This window comes from Amphiprion ocellaris, chromosome 6 (genome assembly GCF_022539595.1).
Source record: "Amphiprion ocellaris isolate individual 3 ecotype Okinawa chromosome 6, ASM2253959v1, whole genome shotgun sequence".
Taxonomy (NCBI): domain Eukaryota; kingdom Metazoa; phylum Chordata; class Actinopteri; family Pomacentridae; genus Amphiprion; species Amphiprion ocellaris.
In genome coordinates, this window is record NC_072771.1 from 19,889,974 (window position 1) to 19,913,807 (window position 23,834).

The 23,834-nt window shown below is 40.2% G+C and overlaps 1 protein-coding gene across 3 annotated transcripts in view; it reads left to right on the plus strand.

The window, feature by feature from the left end:
• The first annotated feature begins 1,508 nt into the window (after positions 1–1,508).
• The window catches only part of pdlim2 (PDZ and LIM domain 2 (mystique)), a 37,835-nt gene continuing 15,509 nt past the window's right edge, over positions 1,509–23,834 (plus strand). The window contains exons 1-6 of one of the 3 annotated variants that reach the window (XM_035957460.2): positions 1,509–1,879; positions 10,981–11,110; positions 13,063–13,214; positions 16,390–16,459; positions 17,086–17,237; positions 20,215–20,278. In XM_035957460.2, the coding sequence (XP_035813353.1) occupies positions 11,018–11,110; positions 13,063–13,214; positions 16,390–16,459; positions 17,086–17,237; positions 20,215–20,278 (531 nt within the window). In that variant the 5' untranslated portion in view covers positions 1,509–1,879; positions 10,981–11,017. Of the gene's footprint in view, positions 1,950–10,980; positions 11,111–13,062; positions 13,215–16,389; positions 16,460–17,085; positions 17,238–20,214; positions 20,279–23,834 lie in introns of all 3 variants that reach the window. The other 2 variants (XM_055011321.1, XM_023290692.3) reach the window with 2 other exon arrangements.

Consider the following 23,834-nt stretch of genomic DNA (forward strand, 5'->3'; position numbering starts at 1 on the left):
TACTTAAAATTATAAATAATCCCCAATATGGAGACAGGATCAGCAATGATCTAAGAGTAAGTCACACTGTGTACTTTTCTTTACATCAGACGGGAGAGCTGTCACACACAGAGTAACAGTCCATCAGCTGGAGATAAAGCAGTCCTGAATCCTGAACCCAATCACAGTTGTATTATTATTTTTGTACCACAGAAGTCTGATCTTAAAGTCAAAATATTTTTCTGTTACATCAAGTTTTCTTGTTTGGGAGATTTTGCCATTTTGCTGCAGGGCATTTGCAAGAGTGAAATTATTATTATTATTATTATTAATAATAATAATAATAATAATAATAATAATAATAATAATAATAATAATAATAATAATAATAATAATACATTTTAGTTATAAATACCTTTCTTGACACCCAAGGACACTTTACAAAGGAAACAAATAAAATAGAATACATAAAAACTACACATACAGAAAAATGTCATTTACAGAGAGTAGGCCGTCTTGAACAGGTGAGTTCTGAGTTGAGGAGGGCACCGTGAGGTGGATGGTGGAAGAGGATCTGAGAGAGGGGTGAAAGAGGCGATGCAAAGGAGATCAGATATATAGGGAGGGGTGAGGTTGTGGATGGCCTTGAATGTATACAGGAGGATTTTGAAATCAATTCTGAATTTGACAAGGAGCCAGTGGAGTTGCTGTAGGATGGGGGTGATGTGATAAAATGAATTTTTTTTAAATGATTGCATTTTTGGATGCATTACAAAACATAGTCTCTCCAATCAGCAGAATAAAATAAACTAAAATATGTCATCACACAGTTGGGTATCATTAAAAACATTTTATATCCTAAATTGTTGTACGTTGATAAAGTATCATCAGTCTTTCCTGTGGGTGAGATTTTCCATTTGTATAGTATGTTATGTATGTAGCTATAGTATGTTAAACTTGTTAACTGTCCCTGTAATTAGTTTATGCACTACACTGTAAAATAAGAACCATAGTTTGTCAGCATCTGCAGTGGTGGCTTGATGGTTGAGGCTGAGGGATACTGAGCAGGTCAGCGGTCCTATGAGCAATCTAATCCTATCTGCCACCATGGCTGACCCCAAATGGGATATGAGGTGCTGTAATGTATTTTTATAAATAAAAGCTTCTTCCTCTATGTGATGTCTCATGTTTGCACAGTTGTCAGCTTGCTTCTATGCTACAACAGCATGACAGTATTCCTAAAATAAGATTTTCAGCACTTCTAGAGGCTCCTCTGAGTTTAATCAAACTGACACTGAAGTTTATTGGATACAAACCAGATGTCTAATTAGCTACCTGATAACACCTGTGCTGCACGTGCACGTACCTTAATCAGTCCTCTGCGTGGAGCCGCTTCACTCCGTTTCCGTCAGCAGGTGGCGCGTGGACACACAGAGCAGCCGCACTGTGTCTTTTTTTTTTTGGATAAATGGCTCAATTATCACCGCGGCACCCTCCGTTCCTCACCCCTCCTTTCCTCTCCTTTCCTCTCCTCCCTCCTCTGACACGCCCCGGTTTGCTGCTTCTGTCAACCTCCCCCTCATTATTTTTTTCTTTATTTTGGTAACGGCACATGGCACCGCGAGCTCGTCCCGGTGCTAGCACTGCGCGCGCAGCCACAGGTGGTGTTCATGCGTGCCATCTTAACATCTGCCACACCAGAGGAAACGACAGGGACTAGCAGAGCTCCGCCACCGCTTTACTTCACTGCTGCTGCACTGACAGAAGCAACCTGTAAAGCTGCTTTCTACTGTGTTTTGGATTCTGCTGCTTCAGGCTGAGCTGAACTAAGACCTGCTGGGTGTGGGAGCAGTGTTTTTGTCGAAGGGCGCGCAGAGACTTAACAGGTGTCCTCACCTTGGTAAGTGAAGATAAAATCATTTGAAGTGTCTCGAATGGCGCGCAGAGACTTAACAGGTGTCCTCACCTTGGTAAGTGAAGATAAAATCATTTGAAGTGTCTCGACTCACGTAAAGCTCCTTTGCTAACTCAGAAGTGTGTGTTTGATTATCTTCACACACCTCAGTTAATCAAAAATCCTCTTCATTGGTGACTTTTTGTTGGGGGTGACAGCACACCTTTCTGTTTGTGTATTGTTTTAATGACGGATACTGTGAGTCATCGTAAGTTTATAGTTTTATTGAGAGTCCAGTTCATTAAAAGTGTGGTAACTGTCTTGCAAAACTATGGTTTATGCTAGACGTGTGCAGTTATAGTGTGCACCACCCTGATATAAGCTGTTCTGACTAATGGTCCGTGATAGAAGTGGAAATTGGACGTCAGTCTAACAGAGTAGAACAACTAAAGCCCACACAGGGAGCAGTTTCCAGCTCCTACAGTCGACTTTCCATCCCTCCTCTATTCAGGAGAGCAGAGAAGGTTTTTTTTTTGCACATGAAACGGTCATTGTGATTTGTGGAGGAGCTGGACCAGGTGCAGCTTCAGGAAGCTCGAAGTCTTATGTCACGTTAGTCCAACTGCTGAGGCTGTTATCTTGTCTCTCCTCTTAAAGTGTCCCGTTCAGGGTGATGGCTCTGCATTGACATGTCCACTTAAGTTCAAGTTCAGCTCTCTGTTTCTTTTTAAGAAATCTAGACTCAGCAACTAATTCCTTCACTTCACCTAGAGTGTTAGAGATAAATCAACCTGGCTGTGAGTCTAACAGATGTGAAACTACTTGACAAAGGATAATCTAGAACAGTCACAGTGAAACCATCATGTTCTCAAATCTCAAATGCCTGCTGTTTGTATGCATTTTCCATTGTGATTGTGCCCAGCTGCCTTTCATGTGTTTGCTCTACCTACCCTTCTCTTATTCTTTGTGTTTGTTTCCTTTCGAGAGAACACTCAAGCAGGATAAAAATCGTCCATGAACCAAAAACAGACCACTGTAATTTTGGACAGAGCAAAGCAGTAGCTCTTCAAGAAAACAGAGAAAAGGCCAGCTCGTTACGCTCTACCTCAGAAGGATATTTGTGTTTGTTTTACAATTGCATTGAGGTTTTAACTGGAGCATTTGAATATTTTAGTCTTTCTGCTAAATACTACTGTGTTGCTGTAATGTTTTGTATTTTGTTCAGCTCCTAGCAGCTTTTCTCTGTCACAAACACACATGCAGGAAGTCAGCATTATCTGGTTGTCTGAAAGATGAAAGTGTTTTTTTTGGATCCAGTCTCACAGAAGTGTGGTTTTCAGTTTTAGCTGAGGCAAAGCCTTTGAAAGGAGGATTTGACTGTTGTTTCTCTCGCTTTGCATCAAGCTTTGCTGAAAGATTGTGCAGCAAAGGGTGTTTCTAACTTTACCAAAAACTTTCCTCAAGCCTCAAAACAGTTTCTGAAAGGTGCATGCTTGCAACAGTGTATTCTGAGTGTGTCAGGGGATGTGGTGCACTGATCTGACTGTTGAATCTGGTAAGTGTGAACATTAGTAACATGATCACCCAGTGATAGTGCAAAGAGGGATAAGTGGAGCCAGTAACAGCGTCCTTGTCTTTTTGTGAACCTGACTGAACAGTGGACTCTGATGTAGCAGTGCTGCAGCAAACTGATGAAGGAATTTCAGAAAGGGATGATGGGCAATGTTAGACTGCCTTTTTTCTACTGCATTACATAAGATTACACAATGCTATTAAGATTAGGATGAAACTCAGTGTGAGTATACACCCTTTAAAACGTTCTCACCAAAAAGGGAGTAACCCACAAAAATTACAGGTATGTTTCAGTCCATAATTATTTTGATGACACGAGTTAATAGAGCCAGTGCCCATGTGCAACAATACAGAAGCTCTACAACCAACACCCTCTTTGACATTTGTTGTTGTTTGATATTTTTCATCTCCCTAGTGACTGCAGCTATATCTGACCAAATGGGTGTGATTTGGAGAGTGTACAGAATGTGATTTCCCTCCACTCAATCCAGGGAGAGGCTTTCTATTGCATTCCTCTCCTTTTTAATCAGTGGGTGTGTGTGTGTGTGTGTGTGTGTGTGTGTGTGTCTGTCCATGTAGGTGCCGACCTGTCAGTGCACTGCGTGACACACAGGTTAAAGTCAACAGCAGACTGCATCACTCACACAGTACTGTGGAAACTTCACACTGGTGTATGGCGACCAGTGAGAGCCTCCTGTGTGTGATTCATACCAGGAATATTCCCCTGAAGCCACAGTGGTTTATCTAAGAGAGTGGTTCATCTAAGCTCAGCCAGAACTTTCAATTGACTGAATGTGTCTGCTATGTACATCAGCCATTCGTTCAGTATCAGCATGTTGGAGAGCCAGTGCTTGTTCATTTTGATCCAGTGGATCTTGGCACAGAGTTCAAGGAGAAGAAAAACAGTCTGTTAAGCACTCCAGTGATTCAGAGAGAAGTGAAGAGCTGATCTAGATGGCCAGGTATTCCTGCCAGACGTTTTATTAGATAGAGATAGACCTACTTAGCTCATCTAATGTCATACAGTTGACATGAATATTTGATTTCCAATGCAGTACTTGTGGTAACAGCTTGTTTTTCTGAATGTTTCATTGCCTAGAATAAATGAGGTGCTAATTCTCAGGAATAGCTTTAATGGTGGGTTCCAGCATATATTTACAGGTTGGCCATTTCACAACTTGCACTTTATCAGCATTTCTTTTCAGTGTTGTTTTCGTAAAATACATCTTGTAAGTATTAAATACTGCTGGTTGCCACAACGGTGTTGTGGTGACATGCAGATCAGTGGTAATGACTCATCAAGAATGAGTCATCATAATTCTTTTGACACTCTAGTGAATTTACACATACAATTTCAGACTTGTGTTAGCAAGTTTCACTCATTAAGTCTACAGTTACCCATAACTGCACGTTATGGCAAACATGCTAAAAGGGAAGATTGCACATTGTTTTGGAGTTATTGTGTGATCACTGCAGCTTATTTGTATGAATGAAAGAAGTTTTGAAACTTCTGCTATACTACTATTTTAAACTTTATTCAATCTTTAAAAAATAGCATCAACTAGTGGTTATATCAGAAATTTGTAGAGAATCAAAATCGTGTTAATTTTGCTAATAACAATGATGTCTGGTATTACATGTTCTACATGGAGTACGAACTGCACGTTTAAAAGCCATTTTATCAATTAAACTTGACAAGCTCTCTGCAAGTTGGAGCAGTGAGTGTTAACTATAATATGACGGCGGGCCGGTTCTCCCCCTTCATACCTCTCCTATCTGCTTTTGCCTGTAGGTATCATCTCTCAAAGATGTGACAAGTGCCAAAAGGCCCTTAACTTATAGTGTGTACATGGCAGGTTGGAACTTCCCCCAGAGCACAAGAATGTCGCTGTGGAAACTGAAATACAATGAAGTAATTCCTGAGTTCGTTATGTTTTTCTCATCAACCTTGCCACCCCAAACTGTGCTTCATGTGCACAACAGCAGTACTGAGATTTGAGTCTCCCAGCAAAATTAATCTTAATTTTTGTTCGTCTAATGCTACTAATATTTTGTGCCGGTACATAACATTTGAAGGCAGTGGACTTCCTAATTAGATTTTTGATTTGCTGGACATTCAGTGTAGTCTTTCATATAATACTACAGCTTTTTGTTGAAACAGTAATAATGTGTTTGAGGTTTAGCAGCTATGAAAGACAGATCGATCTACCGCTCCGATTCTGTGGTGCAGGGAACTTAGCGATCTTTTAGAGCTTAAGGGTCCTGTCCACACCTGGTATCAACACTGTTAAATACCAGAACGACAGTCACCCATGAATACTTGATACTTTATTGATAAAGCTTTTGATGTAATGGGATGGATGAGATCTTGAGGAACAGCCCACAGTTAATTTCATTATTGAGTAATCAGTTGAAAAAATTCTTGATTGATGGGGAAAAACCACATCACATTTCCTTAAGCCTAAGTTACTGACGGATGTTTTGTCTGAACAACAGTCATAAACTTCAAGATATTTGTTTCACTGTCATAGAAGACAAAGAAAAATGGAACAGCTGTAAATTTCATTGAGTTTTATGAGCTGGAGTTAGGCAATGTTTGATGTTTTTTGTGTTTAAAATAATCATAGCAATTAATTAATCATTCAGATAGTTGCTGATTATTTATTTAGAGTAACTAGTTGATTAATCAACTAATCATTTTAGTGATTAAAAAATATTAATAGAGCCATTGATGGAACATAGACACCACTTAAAACCTGGTTTACAGTCTTTCCTTCCTGTGTTGCCATGGTTTTGCGCAACAGCATTGCTGAGTTCTTCCACACACATAGAGAACAGACCAAATGTGATTAATAAAACAGACTATGCTTGAGTTGATGATGAGAGTGCTCATTATTCATATGTGCAGCATAATTCTCCAGTAACCGTGACAAGAGCAATTTGTCAAACACCTGTTGAATGAGCAGATAAACTTATAAAACTATGATATCTTAGACTGCTCAGTTCTCCCCAGTCAAGTCAGTACCTCTTTCAGTCATGAAACACCTGACAAACTCATATGGAGCTTGCTGTGCAATTTTACAAATTGTTATAAGCAAGCTAAAAAAAAAACCCTTGATGAGTCAACCTTAGTTGAATCAACAACTTCTATTACAGTTGCAAAAATGATTTTGTTAGCCTTTTGGAATTGCCAGTATTTCTGCATTGATTCCTCCTAAAATGGGATCAGAATTTATCAAAGTCGGTTATAGACAGACACAATCTGACTTTACTTTACTGTCATTGTCTCCACACAAAATTTTTTGCACTTTTTATGCCTTTATTGAAAACACTGAGCAATGACTCTCAGTACAGACTATAAATAGTAAGTCAAGTTTTGAATTCAGTAACTCTTAGAAACTGCTTTAGCAGTAACAGCCTCCGTCAGATGTTTTCTGTAGCTGCTTATGAGATTGGTCCAAAATCACCCTCATTATTTAGCCATTCTTCCCTGCAGAACTTTTCTAGTTCCTAAATATTTCTTGGATATCTTAACTAAACAGCCTTCTTCTGGTCATACTACAGTATCTCAGTTGGATTACATTCAGGACTCTAAACATGAACATGAATTTTCTTCTTTTTCAATCAGGCTCTTTTTTGTTTACTTGTGTGTTTTGCGTCATTGTCTTGTTGCATCAGTCAGCCTCTCCTAAGCTTCAGGCCATGGACTGCTGCCTTGACATCATCCTGTAAAATATCTTGTATTCAAGCATCCGGGTCCACAGGTTCAGAGCAGCCCCAAATCATATTGTTCTCTCCACCATGCGTTGCAGCTAAGGTGAGGTTTTGGAGCTGATGTGCAATACTTTCCTCTCCTCCAAACATACACATGGTATTTTTGGAGAGCAGGGTTTTCCATCCTTTAACACAATTCTTATCCAGGACACATGAATGAAGATTTTAGCAAGTTGTAGAGATTTCTTTAGATGTTTGTCTGTTACCCTTGAGTTTTTTGACTTCTTTCAATGCTTTCAAAATCTTTGCTGAATTCCTTTGTTTGTCTTATTATGGGCTGATGAACATCCAGGTCTTTAGAAATGCTTTTGTAGCCTTTGTGCATCTCTTTAGTGCTTTTTCTTAGGTTCTGTGAATTCTTTTGTGATTGAGGCTGGATCTAAACTGGCCTTTGAATGCTTTTATTTCATAGGAAATTCCGTCTGTATAACCTACAATTCCAATCTCATGCACTTAATTGGAACACACTATATCAAGCAGCTTTTAGAGAAGTTGTTTGCACAGCTCTTTACCCACCTTTTTTCAGCTGGGATGTTAATAATTATTCTGAGTGTTCAGTAAAGAGTATTAGTTTAGTCAGATTGTGACTTTGATCAGATCATATTTTTATAATCAGTGGAAAAATCCTGGTAATTTCAAAGGTTTTACAAACTTTTTTGTGCATCTGTAAGTGGATATAGTAAATCCGCAACTGTGTATGCTAGCTAATAGAGAAACCTGTCTTGGAATGATGCTACCTCTTGTAGTATTACACACTTGACACTTTGCTGGTCGTTAGTATGCAGGTAAGTCATAAACCTGTCTGTTGTGTTAGTTGGAAGTGAGCGTATTTCACCGTAGCTACAGCTCCATCCTCCTCATGCTGACCTCCTGCTGTGCGGCTGATGCTGAATGCAAGCCATAGAAATGACTTCATGACTAGAATTCCTCTCATTGTGCTGGGCGTGTTGAATTGTGCTGCCAAATTGGAGTGGCGGGTAAAGCAGCTAGATGTCACCAGAACAGAATTCACCTTTTATGTATATTGGCACCTGCCCAGCAGTGTGTTTGTGGGATAGGGAAGTCCCATCAAACTGTGTTCAGCACTTTGCTTTATGTGAACAGCAGTGCAGTCTCTTAACAGCTCATCAGTGGCCAATTAAAGGCAGAACATGAGTGTGCCACTTATCCTCACAACCACAATGACTTGTTTTTCTTCTCCACTGTTTGTTCTCTGCTGCATACGTTCAGCATCCTTTCTCTCTGACGTTATCCACCACCAGTAGCATTTTTATGATGCTAATGGTGAATCTTTACACAGGGAATTAGCAGGGTGCTCAGCCGATAATAGTCGCTCTATAGGAGAAGCTGCTGAGGCTCATGGAACTAATTGACACCCCCAGAGGCTGGGAAAGTTTTGGGCAGCTACTCCCTGTCATTATCACAACTGCACTTATTTCTGGAGGCCACAGCAATTAAGAGACCCTAATGATGGTAGGCCCAGTAACCCTGCTAATTGGCCCAGACTGTTAATGAGTGGATCGGTCTGCACTGATTGTTTCAAATGCTTGTGGAATGTGCAGACGATGAAATGGGCCAGTGTTTGGAGGGATTCAGGGGAGTAGCATGGCTGCTGTCCTAGATTCACTCTGCTTGGTCTGTGATTTCTGTTTGTCCCACTTGATCCTCATCAGGGTCTTTGATAACTGCATTATATGATTATGTAATCATTGACAGGAATGTGTTGCTTCATTTATAGAGATGCTAAATAAGTTGATCATTTACATTTCTGTTTGTCCCAAATGCTCATTACATTTTCAAGATCATTGATAACTATAATATGCAATTATGTAATCAGTGACAGGAATTTATCACTTAATTTATGGAGATATTGAGTCATCATCATTTACATTCCACTTGGCTGGCCAGTGTGTATCAAGGTGTGTACAGTGTCGTATAATGTAGCAAACTTTGTATTTATCATTACCCATTAACCCTTAATTAACTGATATACTCGGTCTTTAATCCGAGGTGTGAAAGACTGACTGACAATATATGCTTATCTGCTTAACTTCTTTCTGCTTCAATGTCTTTGATTTTCTCTGAACTAAAGTAAAGTTATGGTTGCACACAAACTGATATATAGTTTGTCCTGAAAAACAGATCCATAGTTTTGCTAAGAAAAGTTTACAGTCAACTGCAAGGTGGAAGTTCTGCATTTACTTTCAAAGGCTGATGCAACACTCAGCTTTGTTTGTTATGAGTTATGCAACAGATGAAAATAGTCTTGGTGAAGATGTTTTTCACCTTTTTTTGGAGTAGCAGTCTATACTTAAAATAGCTTATGTCATCATCTAAATAAATGCTGCTTTTCTTGCAGCAGCTCTCTCCATGTGTGTGAATGTCTGTGTGCATTGTGCAGGTGTTGATGTGTTTATGAACCTGGAAGCGCTTATCTCTTCATCACATCATCACACCACAGAGCTCTGTGTCTCCACTTGCAGTCGTGCAACAGATGAGGTGTGTCTACAACTATTAAAAAGTCTGAATGGGGTCGCTTGAGATCACACGTTACTGTTAAAATCTAAAGAAACATCATGGCTATTTTAATGCTTTAAAAACTGCTCTGCTAGGGTTGTATCCTTGTCCCTCCCAATAGATAAATGATTATTGAGAACGTATTTTATAGATATAACATCAGAGCCATGTTGTGTAACTCATCTTATGGCCCTTTAGTGTCTTGCTGATAAGGACTTTACCATCTTACCACTTTATCATCCTCTCAACAACATGCACTGAAATAAATCACAGAGTAACTAAGTAGTTAAATCTTTGTATCTTGTGGATCTGTTTCTCATCCATCCTGTCATCTAGCTGTTTAGATTTGTGACAGATAAAAGGCTTAAAATCTTATGGCTCATTATGCAACATAATAGTCAATGCTCACTATCAAAACAACAACATTAATCATATTCAGGAATTTGTTGCAAATAGGTAAATGAGATCAGAAAATAACTGGTGTCTGGTGTTACTTTTTGATTTGTTCGTCTTTTAGTATTGCATTTATGGAAAAGCTGTGACATGGCTTCATTATACTTTGGCATCTCCACAGTTTTGAATTTCAACACTAGACTTGCAGTATTAGATTTTAAAATTCACAACAGACTTTGTGGAGAGCAGAATATGTAAATAGTCATGCAAACTGTAACTATACAAATATAAAATATCCACTATAGAGCTGCAGATTACTAAACAAATCGGTTACACAAGTTTATTTATGTAGTCGGCTCTCATATTCATGTCCTAAAGGCCTACCATATTGGATATCATATCACACTGTATACCTTATACATATACATTAAACTCAGTAGTTACAGTTAACCACAGTGAAATGTTTAGCTTCTTGTACACTGTAGTTGCCCGAATTTTTGTTTGTTTTTGTTTCCCTTGTCTTGAAAGAGCATTTGGATTTAATGAAACTTGTCAGCTCTGCAGGCACTTTAGCAATGTTAGTCATGTGTCTTTGGTTTCAGATTCTTCCCATTCCTATTTGATGTGGTTGCACAATCCATGTCAAAGGGACTTAGGCCAGTGGAAGTGAAGTGTTGCTGGAGATGAAAGGCAGCTTATGCAAATGTTCACTGTCTTCGCCTATTGATCTAATATCAACCCAGGCTAGCAGAAACATGTGACTTTGATGAAAACATTCAGCCATACACACGTTTAGGTCCAACATATTACTTTTAATTAATGTTACGTTCCCTGTGTTTCTTTTTTTTCAGGGTTTTGACGAGAGTGTGTGCTGATCTGATCACTCTGATGGCGCTAATAGTGAACCTGATTGGTCCTTCACCATGGGGCTTCAGAATATATGGAGGAAGGGACTTCAAGAAAGCCATAACTGTATCAAAGGTAGTCATCAACAGCAGCCCTGCTGCTCAACCTTGTCACACCTTAACACTGTATCCTCTGTTTTTGTCAAAACACAGTCTGTAATGGATTGTCATGTAAAGTCAACTTCCCACTCACTGCATCTCTTTCTTCTTGTCTTTGTTTATGTTCGCTGCTGCTTCATACCTATTTCCTTGACTACTGAACCCATTAGAATAGAGTGGAAGTATACTGCATTAGAAGGAAACCACTGATTACAGTAACAGTGGAAGTTGAGGTGGGAGGTTAGGGGTTCCTGAGTGCAATATGTGAGTGTAGCTTTGTGTTTCTACACTGCAGCCCGTGCATTACCACGTGCATCAGTAAAATTTGTACTTTAGCACGTGCATGTTGTTTTACTGACCACATTTTCCCAGTCATAGTTTAAAAAAAGAGCGAGAGGGAATTGAAGAAACAGAAATGTTACCACTGTCAGCAGACAGTGTGCAGTAAACACCAGGAAACCTTGCTGAGACTAACTTCTGCATGCCAGAGACACCCTGTTCTGCCTACTTCACATCCTGGTCCTACATCACCATCTCAAGCTGGGGTTTTTTTCCTTTTCAGTGAGATTCCTCCAGTAGCTCCTCAGACCATAAAGAATAAATTACAGCAAAGCCATGGCAGGGTACCAATGCTTCAAACTGCTGGAGTTTTAAGCTTCTTCAACTTCAAAAGACTTTATTGTATCAACCTACGTACAGCTACCACTAGAAAAACAGGTCTGCTCATGAATAATGGACTTAAGTCTGATTTTGTTACTGCTGTCTAATAAACAAAACCAGCATGTTTGCATGTGTCATATATCAAATAGGTTCTGTGAGGTAGCAGCGATCCCTGCTGAAGCAGAAACTTCATCACTCTCAGCTTGTCTCACCTCGGCGCCATCTCCCCTGGCAGTTTAGCAGCTGTAGGGTTGAACCATCTGAAGTGGCTGGCGCTTGGCATGGAGATGACATGGATGCCCTCTTTTATTCCTGTTGGCCTGAAAGATAGCTTGTGCTTGTTTCTATTGGGCACAGATCCTTGCGATAGAACCCTAACTGATCTTAGTTGATGTGAAACCAGGCGTGTCCTGATCAGAAAAGGCATGCACTATTGTGAGTCACCACAGCAACCCTTAATTGCCTCTCAAGTGGGCCCACAGACATGGTACCTCTGCCCTCTTGCTTGGCTAAGCTGACTCACAAACAGCCTGTTGACTGGCTTTGCATCCATTTTCCTCTCAAAGAGCAGGAAAGAGATTTCATCCCCACTGATTGGCTCTATGTATTTTGTTTTGCATTCTTTGTTTTATTGCCCCTCTCTGGTTTTAATTGTGAGGCGAGCAATGTTTGTGGCAAATGTCATACTTCCCTCTAAAGTTTTAGCAGTTGCAGCATCAACCTCGTTATTTTGGCTTCTCTTTAGTAGGCCTGTGTGTTGGGCGTGTATGCTTGAGACACAGAGTGGTGGTGTGGACGTTATGTTTGGACCCATTAGTGTGGAATTCCCTCTGATGTGGTGGTATAGCATTGGCTTTGACATGTGGTGAGGCTAGTTGCAAAGGTCAGACCCAGTCAAACCATCAAGTATTGTCACACTAATGATTTTTCCCCAAGGGTGTCATGAATCTGTCCGCTGTTGACCGAGACTGCCTTGTTCCATGTGTCTGTAAGACAGAAATCCTGTGGTGTCTGTTGGTGTTTACTATAAGTACTCTGAGTTTTAGTGAAAAAGATTCACATGAAGAAAGTGACAAAAGATCAAAAGATTCAACACCTTTTCTCATTTACACATTTGTTAATACCGAATGTCAATCACTGACAAATTGTCGACACAGTCATAAGATACCGAAGAGTCTGTGCTTGTTAGATGGATCGTCTCCACAAATTGTTATTTTCAGGACCTGGGGCCAGTAGGACCTAACTGCAGCTCATTCTTCTGTTTAACAGGTCAACGGGGGCAGCAAGGCAGAGAAGGCGGACCTGCAACCTGGTGACATTATCTTGGAGATCAATGGGGAAAACACGGCTGACATGCTGAATGTGGAGGCCCAGAACAAGATCAAGAACTCAACAACTCATCTGCAGCTGGCGGTGGAGAGGTATACTGGCATGCAGTTCTAATGTTAAACTAATACTACAATGATACTTAGTTTTATTTTGAGAGATTTGTGTCTGTCTGGACTTACAAACTTTAAATATATACAAGGCATTATAGTCTCCTAGATGAATATCTTACATGTCCCTAATTTTCTGTGTCTGTGCCAAGACCACAGTCGCCGCAGCTTCCATCTCTCTTTGCACTGTTTTTAACTCCACCATGCAAGCACTGTACAAACAAAACAAGTGATTGTAATCAGGGGAAATGCCAGCACGTATGAGAGCCACACTGTTCCTTTCCCTGGTCCTCCTTAATGAACCTTGTTTTGAGATCTGCCAAGACCTTGTTTGGATGACAGGGAGTTGGCCACTGTAAAGCTTTTCCTTTATGTCAGGACTGCTCTTGGCTGGCATTTTGATTAAAACTCCTCCCTTAATTCTTGTCACTGTTGTCCCCCATCATGTTTTTTTGTTAGTCTTTTTGTCTTATTACAGACAGACCACACACAAACACCCTCACACACACACACACTTGCACATACTTCCTCCTTAGATGTCCAACGTCCTTGTGAGTGAATTTTTCCCTTCTGACCTCACGTCTCCATCCAAGCCAGAAACAACTCCATTACTGCTTGCCTGCCCAGGACAATGCCACTGTGTAGCTCTATCAGGTTTTTAATCTCACTCTGTTCACTGTCAGTGGTTTTCATCACCAACACTCTTACTTATCTCACAGGCTCCCAACTTAATGCTATTCATCAAGCATAGTAACTACTTGAATTATGTTTAAGCGCTCAAGAGGATGGTAGCACAGATCTGTAACGTTTAATTTGGTCTTCGCTTAGTTGGGAGAGCTTTTTTCAGCTCAACATCTGGTTGGCAGTTTGTCCTCATCAAACCAACAGTGATGTGGGTACTGACTGTCGTCATACAGATGGTGTTGCCCACTGGAGGAAGCTGGCATCAGCCGATCCTCAGAATAAAAAAGGGTTGTTTTTTAGCTGTATCAGAGACTTTATTACTGAAGTGGTGTTTTATTGTTGCTGTGTCCAACAATTTATTCATCCCAGCCTTTGCTGACTAAATATACTTTCAAATGTCAGCAAACCTCACTATTTGCTTTTGTTTACAAGTTCTTGTTTGGACTTCATTGTTCATTGATGCTTTGTGGGTGAGGTCATGTTGACCCAAGCGCGTCCCGCCCTGTGATCTTGTTGCCTTCTCTAATGAAGCCTTTAGAAGAACTCCAGGGTATTAGTTGGAACAGATATGCTAGCACTGTGTAATGTGTTTTGTTACTGAGAAAACTGATGCTAACATTCTGGTTATACTTGTAGTTTTGTTTAATTATACTCTCATTTGAAAGTTCATGATTTTTAATTAAAGTTTTGCCATTTCTATTAAAGTGGAGTTTTTGTATATTGAAAAATCTAAATCCAATCAATTCAACATTAATGAAACTCAGATGTCATACCAACACAATTATCAAACGTGTTTTAATGAGCCAGTCTAATATTGCAGGGATTAGCCTCACCCTAAATATTGGTATCTACCTTTGTTTCTTGTGAATTTAAACCTCCTGCAACCCTGGTTGCAGTGTTTTATTTCACTCTGAGAATGGAATGATAGTCGTACAATGCACATTCTTGTAGGCAGGTTACTCAATAACGGCTGTGAACAGCTAGATTAGTATAGTAGTTGTTTTAAATGCTGATTTATGTCAGTCTCCCATGTCTGTGGTTTGAAGTCACTGTTAGCATTTTTACCACTAATTCTTCTTCTGTAAATGAGATCTGTAACCTCAGGTCATTGGTTATAGTCTAGACACTGATCTGATCACTGACCCAAAATATTTCTTGCTGCCTAAAGACCCAAACATCCTCTGATGTTCTGACATGCTGCTGGGTCTTTAAGTATTTGAACAGAGACACAGTTCTCATATCTTTGCCTCTGTCCACCACCACAATGGATATGAAATGAAGTGGTAGATTTCAGCTGTAATTCAAGAAGTGTAACAAAAATATTGTATTGACTGCTTTGGAATTGCAGCCATTTTATTTAATATAGTCCTTCCATTTTCACAGGCTTGAAAGCAATTGGAAAATTGGCTGATGAGAAGTTTTATAGCTAATGTGGCCTGTTTGCTCATTATTTCACGACAAATTGAGGAGATAAAAGGCTGCAATTGATTGCAAGTGTTGAACTCACAATATGTGGTCCAAAATGTGTCAATGGAAGCGAAGGAGACAATCATTAGGCTGAAAAAAGCAAAGCAGAATTATTGTACCTGAATGTACGTGGTTCAAAGTGGAGGCTTAAAGCAAATGGGGGCATTTTTTAGCTGTGCTGTTCCTCATTCAAAGCAATTAATTTTTCAGGCCTGGAACCCTAATATTCTTCCTATGGGAAGACATGTCTTATGGATGCTGTATCAGTTTTCAGCTTCTCGCCATCTCTCTCCTGCAGTATGCATATGCCGTATGTGGACCTGAGGCCACTAGAGGTGTGTTTCTGGGTGATTTACCACAGGCATCCAGGCCTTCCTGTGTGCCTCATTACCTCGGGCTCAACCAAGAGGCAGTCAGCCTCTGGCCCTTGCAGCCAGGGGGGCACTGTGTGTTTGCATTGGCGCGTACACTGGCCATATTTTCCCCTCCAAATTCAATCATGGAATTGCTTAGAATGTGTTTTCTATTTAAGAAAGAAAAGCAAAAGTTAGAAAGACAGGAGAGATTGAGCGAATATTTTCAAAGTCAGGGGACGAAGTCTGCAGGACCCATCTTCTGCAGTAACTCTAAGAATCATGACAATATAACGGTGGGCGCATTGACAAAATACATTTCAAAGATTATTTTTATTTTACTTGTCTGCACTTAAAATAAAGTTCACGTACACTTGTGACCTTAAGAAAATAAATTACTTTTTCTTTACTCATCATTTTCCTTGCAAATTTGTGAACATTATATTCCATACTGAGTACATCAACCTATCCAGAATATCACTTATACTAGTTTTAAATACTTTGCTTATTTGTTTAACATAACCTTGTTTCTGAAAATTAGCAGCAGTGGTATCAGAATTTATGTAAGGCGCACAGCTGGATGTTGAAAAGTTTGAGTAGTCAGATATTGTTAGTATTTACAGTCAGTTGATCTCTGTGGTTTTCTGCCTTTCAAGACCTGATCCTTCCAGTCCTGGACAGACCAATGGCATCAGCAGCCCTGAACAGCTCACTGGACGCTTCCAGGTCAGTGCTGCAGCTCCGATAGAGACTTAACCCATCTATAGTTGCCTTGATTACACAATATCAAATGTCCAGTCAAATTAATGTCCCTAACTGTATTTCTCACATTTATTTTTTATTTCTGATGTAACATTGCTCAAAAATGTCTATTTAATTTGTGTAATAGATGGTTTTGACTACGCACTGTTTGCTGCTTCTTTTCTACTACTGCATGTAGAACACATCTGTTTATCAGATTGTTTTTACTATCCAAGATGCACTGCTTCATTTCTGCTAATACCTGCATCACACATCTGTTTATTACATATCGTATTTATTTTACTGCCCTCAAGATAGAAGCGGTACAAGACATTATAGTAATTTAGTACTTGTTCCTGTTCTTTTTTTTTTAGGTCGTAATGACCGCCAAAGCAACTCTTACAATACACTGTGATAGTGAATGCAAAGTTTTTCAACCTGATACAACATTTACCTTTTTGCTCTTTGTGTGTGTGTCGGTTCCCACAGGCATCCATATGCATCTCAGTTGAAGCTTTTACTATTTGTATGGCCAAAATGCAGCAGTAAAAAGGAACTTAGATGCAAGAGACACTAATGCAATATCCTTCCTCTGATGTGATGTTTTCCAGGATTCAGTAATAGTGAGTCGAGATGAGAACCAGAACTACAGAGAGTACACCATCTCCAGTCCTGCATCACTGTCCCCAGGACCCTACTCACCATATCCTCCTTCCAGCCCTGATGGAAAGAGAGAGAGGCTGACACCGACCACCAACAAGAGGTAGTTCCCCCCACCGGATGCTTTTCACAGCAGTGTAATGCTGTACCATGTTCAAGCATGTAGATCAAATTTGATTTTATTGCGTATTTGGTGGAAATTAGATTTTACAGACTCCATGTAATGCTATTGAAGCTTAAGGGTATAAGTAGAAGGCTTCCAACAGATACCTCCCTCCTCCTGTGCAACAGCAACATTGTATAGTTTGAGAAATCCTCTGTATTTTTGTTGTTTGCCACAATTACATTCTCTGAAGTCATAAACATGGAGTCTGGTAACTTGTAAATTACTGTTTGGACAATCAGCCTGAAAGAAATTCTTTGACGATGGTTTAAAAAAAAAAAAAGAAAAGACATTTTAGTGTCCCACATTTCAGATGGACAGTCTTTTAGTCTTTTTCAGAAGCCCAACCATTCACTGCCTAAATAGGTTTGTATCTGGACAAAAGACTGCAGCAAGTGCTCTCTTGACTCCACAACAGGCGAGTCAATAGGTATGGGAATAGTGCACAGAAAGTGGAGCCATGGGATTGTACTGTAGTAACAAAGGATATGCACAGGATATCACATTCCTCCGTTTGCATTCACTTTAACAAAAGGCAGAATGTGGAACATTCACCACAGTTTCTCTTTGCTTGAACATTTGTTCTCTCTCCTGGACAACATTTAGTAGGCCACAGTTCAAACCAAATTTGCCTGGATTGATGAAGTCTCCCGCCCAACACTCTGTTTTGTTTAAAACATGACATACACTATATTGCCAAAAGTATTTGCTCACCCATCCAAATAATCAGAATCAGGTGTTCCAATCACTTCCATGGCCACAGGTGTATAAAATCAAGCATCTAGGCATGCAGACAGCTTTTACAAACATTTGTGAAAGAATGGGTCGCTCTCAGGAGCTCAGTGAATTCCAGCGTGGAACTGTGATAGGATGCCACCTGTGCAACAAATCCAGTGGTGACATTTCCTCACTCCTAAATATTCCACAGTCAACTGTCAGCTGTATGATAAGAAAGTGGAAGTGTGTGGGAACGACAGCAACTCAGCCACCAAGTGGTAGGCCACATAAACTGATGGATGCTGAGGAGCATAGTGCCAAGAGGTCGCCAACTTTCTGCAAAGTCAGTTGCTACAGACCTTCAAACTTCATGTGGCCATCAGATTAGCTCAAGAACAGTGCTTCAGCAGAGAGCTTCATGGAATTGGTTTCCATGGCAGAGCAGCTGCATCCAAGCCATACATCACCAAGTGCAATGCAAAGCGTGGGATGCAGTGGTGTAAAGCACGCCGCCACTGGACTCTAGAGCAGTGGAGACGCCTTCTCTGGAGTGATGAATCATGCTTCTCCATCTGGCAATCTGATGGACGAGTCTGGGTTTGGTGGTTGTCAGGAGAACGATACTTGTCAGACTGCATTGTGCCAAGTGTAAAGTTTGGTGGAGGGGGGATTATGGTGTGGGGTTGTTTTTCAGGAGCTGGGCTTGGCCCCTTAGTTCCAGTGAAAGGAACTCTGAATGCTTCAGCATACCAAGACATTTTGGACAATTCCATGCTCCCAACTTTGTGGGAACAGTTTGGAGCTGGCCCCTTCCTCTTCCAACATGACTGTGCACCAGTGCACAAAGCAAGGTCCATAAAGACATGGATGACAGAGTCTGGTGTGGATGAACTTGACTGGCCTGCACAGAGTCCTGACCTCAACCCCATAGAACACCTTTGGGATGAATTAGAGCAGAGACTGAGAGCCAGACCTTCTGGTCCAACATCAGTGCGTGACCTCACAAATGCACTTCTGGAAGAATGGTCAAAAATTCCCATAAACACACTCCTAAACCTTGTGGACAGCCTTCCCAGAAGAGTTGAAGCTGTTATAGCTGCAAAGGGTGGACCGACGTCATATTGAACCCTATGGATTAGGAATGGGATGTCACTTACGTTCATATGCGAGTCAAGGCAGGTGAGCGAATACTTTTGGCAATATAGTGTAGTTACAATTCATATTTCATCAGTATTATAATTTTTTAACAGTTATTTTGAGAATTGAGTGGTTCTCTTAACAAAGACGTTTACAGTAACGTTTGCATTATTACCCACATGCAGCCTGTGGGACTAGTAGGGGTGGAACAGGACACAGTTTTGTATGAACCTGAGTTTTAAAAGGACAGTTCAATATGTTTACAGAACGTCACAGAGAACAAAAAGAATCAAATAACATTTCTTTTACTTATTTTCCAAAAATGAAAAATTTAAAAGTGCCTGTTGACCTTTTTTTTTTTTTTTTTTTTTTAAAAACACCTAAGGAGTGCACATCCTGCATAAGAAAAGACTCTGAACTGTTTGCTCTTCAGTGTCAAATAAATACTGTGGAAAAAATGTCCATTTGGCCAAGTGCAATCAAATTTCTGCCTTAAAAATTGCACAACGTATTGCACAAAGTACCACTGCCTGTCGCTTTCTGTCAATATCTGATCAAATGTAATGCTTCTTTATTGCTGCTGTTTTGAGAGAAGCAGATGTGTCGTCGAGCTCCTGACTGTCATTCGTCACAGTGTGACCAACTCAGGCAGCCAACCTTGCGCTAAGCTCTGCATAGCATATTGCTAACTTGCTAATAATGGCTTACAGCTGAAGATGTCCATGTGGGACTCGCACCCCTCCACTGCTTCCCGATTACATTCATCAATTGTCACTTATTCTCCGTTCGACTGAAGTGTAGCATCCGTACCGTGACAGAAAAAAACACTGTTGAGATTAGATTATGTGACAATGTCTAAATTATTGCATGTAATTTCTATATAATATATGACTCTAGAAGTGGGGACTACGCCTAAAGGCCAGTGTCATGGAATAGCAAAATATCAATATGTATAAATTTTAAAAAGTTTATTGAAATTGTGTTTGTTGTTTTGTATGTTTAATTATTGCCCAACTCACAAGCGTACACGTGTGTCAGTGACTTGTTTTTGTCCATATGTTAGTTTCCAGATGCGCTCATGGTCACCAGAGGAGAGGAGCAACAGACTTTCCAGACCCCTGTCGCAGGTTGGTTTCAGTCAAATCTTCTTTTTTTTCTATGTAACTACTACTTCAGTAGCAGGTTTTCAGCTGTGTAAGATTTGAAGGCAAGCGTTGTCCTCCATTTTATTAAACAATACTGTTCCACTTTGCAAAAAGCTGCTGTACTCCAGCTATAAAATGTCTTTAATTTGATGGAGACAATTGGTTTCTAACTAGCGTAAAATTATTGTCTCCTCCAGCCAGTTTGTTGGCGTCATTGTTTGAATGTACAAACAATTGTTTTATGGTTTATGTTTCATGATATTCAAATATAATGATCATAGTCTGGGTGCATTGAGCCTGTACTGGTCAAATATATGGAAAATCCTCACAAAGTAAATCTGTCATTCACTTGTAGTTGGAGTTTAAGGCTGCGGTTCACTAAGAGAGTACAGCTGATGGTTTTTGTCCTCTCTGCATTGCTCTGTGGAGTTTGTTTTGACTGCACTGGTCCAGTCTGTAAGAATAACATATTTGAATTCTTAGCCTTCCCTCTTGATGCCAGAGCGGGTGCCCTAGAAAGGGTTTGTGGACATTGTACTGAATGTGCACTTTACAGTAAAGGCAGGATACAGACAGGGTTTGACATTTTTATAGCAGGGAGTGTATAAACTACAAAGGTCAGTCTTTGAGAATATCTGACATTAAGTTGAACAAAAGTCTGGAACTGTCTCATTCAGAGCTTGTTCCAAGAAAAAAATGATTTCTTTCCATCAGAACAATGCCCTTAACATTTAGTTGTCTGAATGGAGCCTCATTAGTCTCACTAGGCAGTAAACTATGGAAAGAAGTAAAATATAGACTTGGGGTTATCATAAGACTACAGCTAAGCTATGCAGTGTCTATTTACCATTCCAGCAACAAAACCAAGAGGGGAACTGAGGCGTCTGGAAAGACTTCAGTGAGTTAAAGAGAGAAAATGTTGTGGGAAAGTTCATCATGAGCTATTTCAGCTATGCCTACATACTCAGTCTCATGCATGGGTCCCACTGAAGAGAGAACATGTGGGATGACAGAACAGGAAAAAACATCCAAGACCTTTTGTAGCGACACAAAGAATTCCAGCCATTTTTATAACTTTGGACATTACATAAAGTTAGATAAATACGCAGAGGTCTGAACTTGAAAACCTTCAAGCATTCCTTCTAAGAGGCAGCTGGCTGAGAAGGTCCAGTTTAAGACTTTGCTTCGAGTTTGGGATTATTTGTGTTATTAAATGTTAAATGGGGTTCAGGTGCTCTGTCACTTATCTTTTACACAGTGGGAGGAAGATGAGCCACTTCCTCCTCGGGTTCAAGTGGTATTTTGAGGATACTGTCATTACTTTTTTCCATAAATCTTTGACCATTCGTCGCTGCAATATAATGCTTCTGCCATTCATAGCAACCGTAAAATTGGGTCCCATTAAAGTTTAGCTGTTAGGCATGCAAGACAGAATCCTTTTTAATAACTAATGTGAAACCACATGGCATGTTGTCTCTTTCCAACTTGTTTAAGGGCATGAAGGCTGAGCAGGACTTCTGTTTCTGAAGACAGTATATGGATATGTTGGGTTTTTTAGAGCTTATGGTAGGAGACAAATACAGTACCTGACATCTTGATGTGATTTACTTTTGCAGGCTATGTAACATTTTGTGTTAAAAGTATGCGACTCTTAGGTACTAACATGATAACCAAAAGCTGCCATTCAAAGTAATGTTGTTGTTGACAGAGTATGTTCATGCTCTGAGCTGGACATTGAACCAGACTACATGCAGTAACCAGAGAGTTGCCAGGCGTTAATATTTTAATCATCAATCAGATCATACAAAGTTAAAAATGCAGGCATGCATCAGCTTTCTGATTGTATCATATCACTCTGCAACTGACAGAAGTGAGATATGTGATGATCCCTTGGGCAAATAACACCTGAGGCAGACAGTAGAAGGAACTGGAACTGATAAAGCTGTTTTGTATCAAGTACACTTGAAAGTGAATTCTGTGCCATGAATCCCTTGTTTCTAAAAACAAACAAAAAACAAACAAACAAAAAAAAAAACACGAAAACATATAAAAGAATTGCCCATGCATGTGACTGAGTATGTTGGTATAGCTGAAATAGCTCATCATGAACTTTCCCAGAGCATGTTATTGAAGTCAAAGTTAGTTAATGTCCAGCTCTGTGGAATGTTTATTTGTTCAAATCTAAATTGTGAATGTTGGAGCTTTGAAAACTAGCGGTCTACTGATTTTGAACATAAAGTTCATCTTGTCATAAAGAATACGACTCAAACTGTGAAAACAGATGTCAGTTTTTAAAAGTCTGAGAAAATTATCCAGATTATATAATCAGGTTTATTTGAAATAGTCTCCGATTCAGCTAACATTGGGATTGAGTTTAAATAATATGAACACTGACCGGGAACAGTCTAACAGAAGCTATTGGTGAGGTGCAATGTGGGAATTTTAGTATTAATTGTTCTTGGAGTTTAACCCAATCTAGGGACTGAAAGTCAGGATATCTTCATCTCTGCAGCTACTAAAGACAGTTCCTAGAACAGTCTTTATTTGCTGCTGACTTGTCACATCCTGTCCTTTAGCTTACTCATGCACACTGAGGCTTACTAATGTTACCTTGAAGGTTTATCAGTGTGTTATCTCCTACTGAAGGCAGTGTAAGTCGCTGTGACATAAAGATTGCAAATTTTCAACATCTGAAACCACATTCCAAAACCAACTACAGAGCTTTAGTGTGGTGGCCTGAAACCATGGTGGAGCAAACTGGAAGTTGGTCTACCCAAAAACACATTAAGGGGTGTGTTGTGGCTGAGAGCTCAATCAGCAGCCCTTAGAAATAAATGTGCTCCTGTCGGGATGACCTTGCATGTTTGTGGTATATGAGGAGTTTCCTGTTCTCCCATTCTCATTGCCAATTTAAAATGGATTCTTTCTCTCATTTTTCTTTTGTTGGAATCTGTATTGTTTTGTATCATCTGAGAGGCTTTTTTGTGGCTATTTTTAATCTGTTTTTGTCTGTATTTTTTAGTTTAATCAGCCTAGTAGATGAGAGTTTTGGGCTTTGGCTGACCCATTCCTTCAAAGGATGTCTACCCTGGTTTTAAAGTAGTGATGAGCCTCCCACCACAACGCTGTGATTAGTGAGTTGAGTTCTTTCAGAGTACTCGGCAGAGAAATGGCTGGGAAGAGGCCTGCCATGGGTACATTGTGCATTATGCTGCTCGGGCTGGCAGTAACACAGCATCCCAGTGAGCGTTGAGACGTGGGGCCTTCATGACAAGGGCCTCTGTGCTGCCTGAGAGGTGCAGAGAGCTGCTGTATCAGGTGATCAACCTCACTGAAAAGCTCCTAAAAGGCTTTTCCACTCCTGTTTTGGCTCCCTGAGTGCAGAGAGTGGGATGCGCAACAGGATCCCCCATTTTCCAGGGTGTTGGATGTCCTGAGAAAAAGCCTGTGCACAATAGTCGCTGTGATGGCAGATGCAGTGGAAGGCTGGTGCTGCTTTTTCCCTCGTTTCACAAGGCATGTTGTTATGTGATGGGAG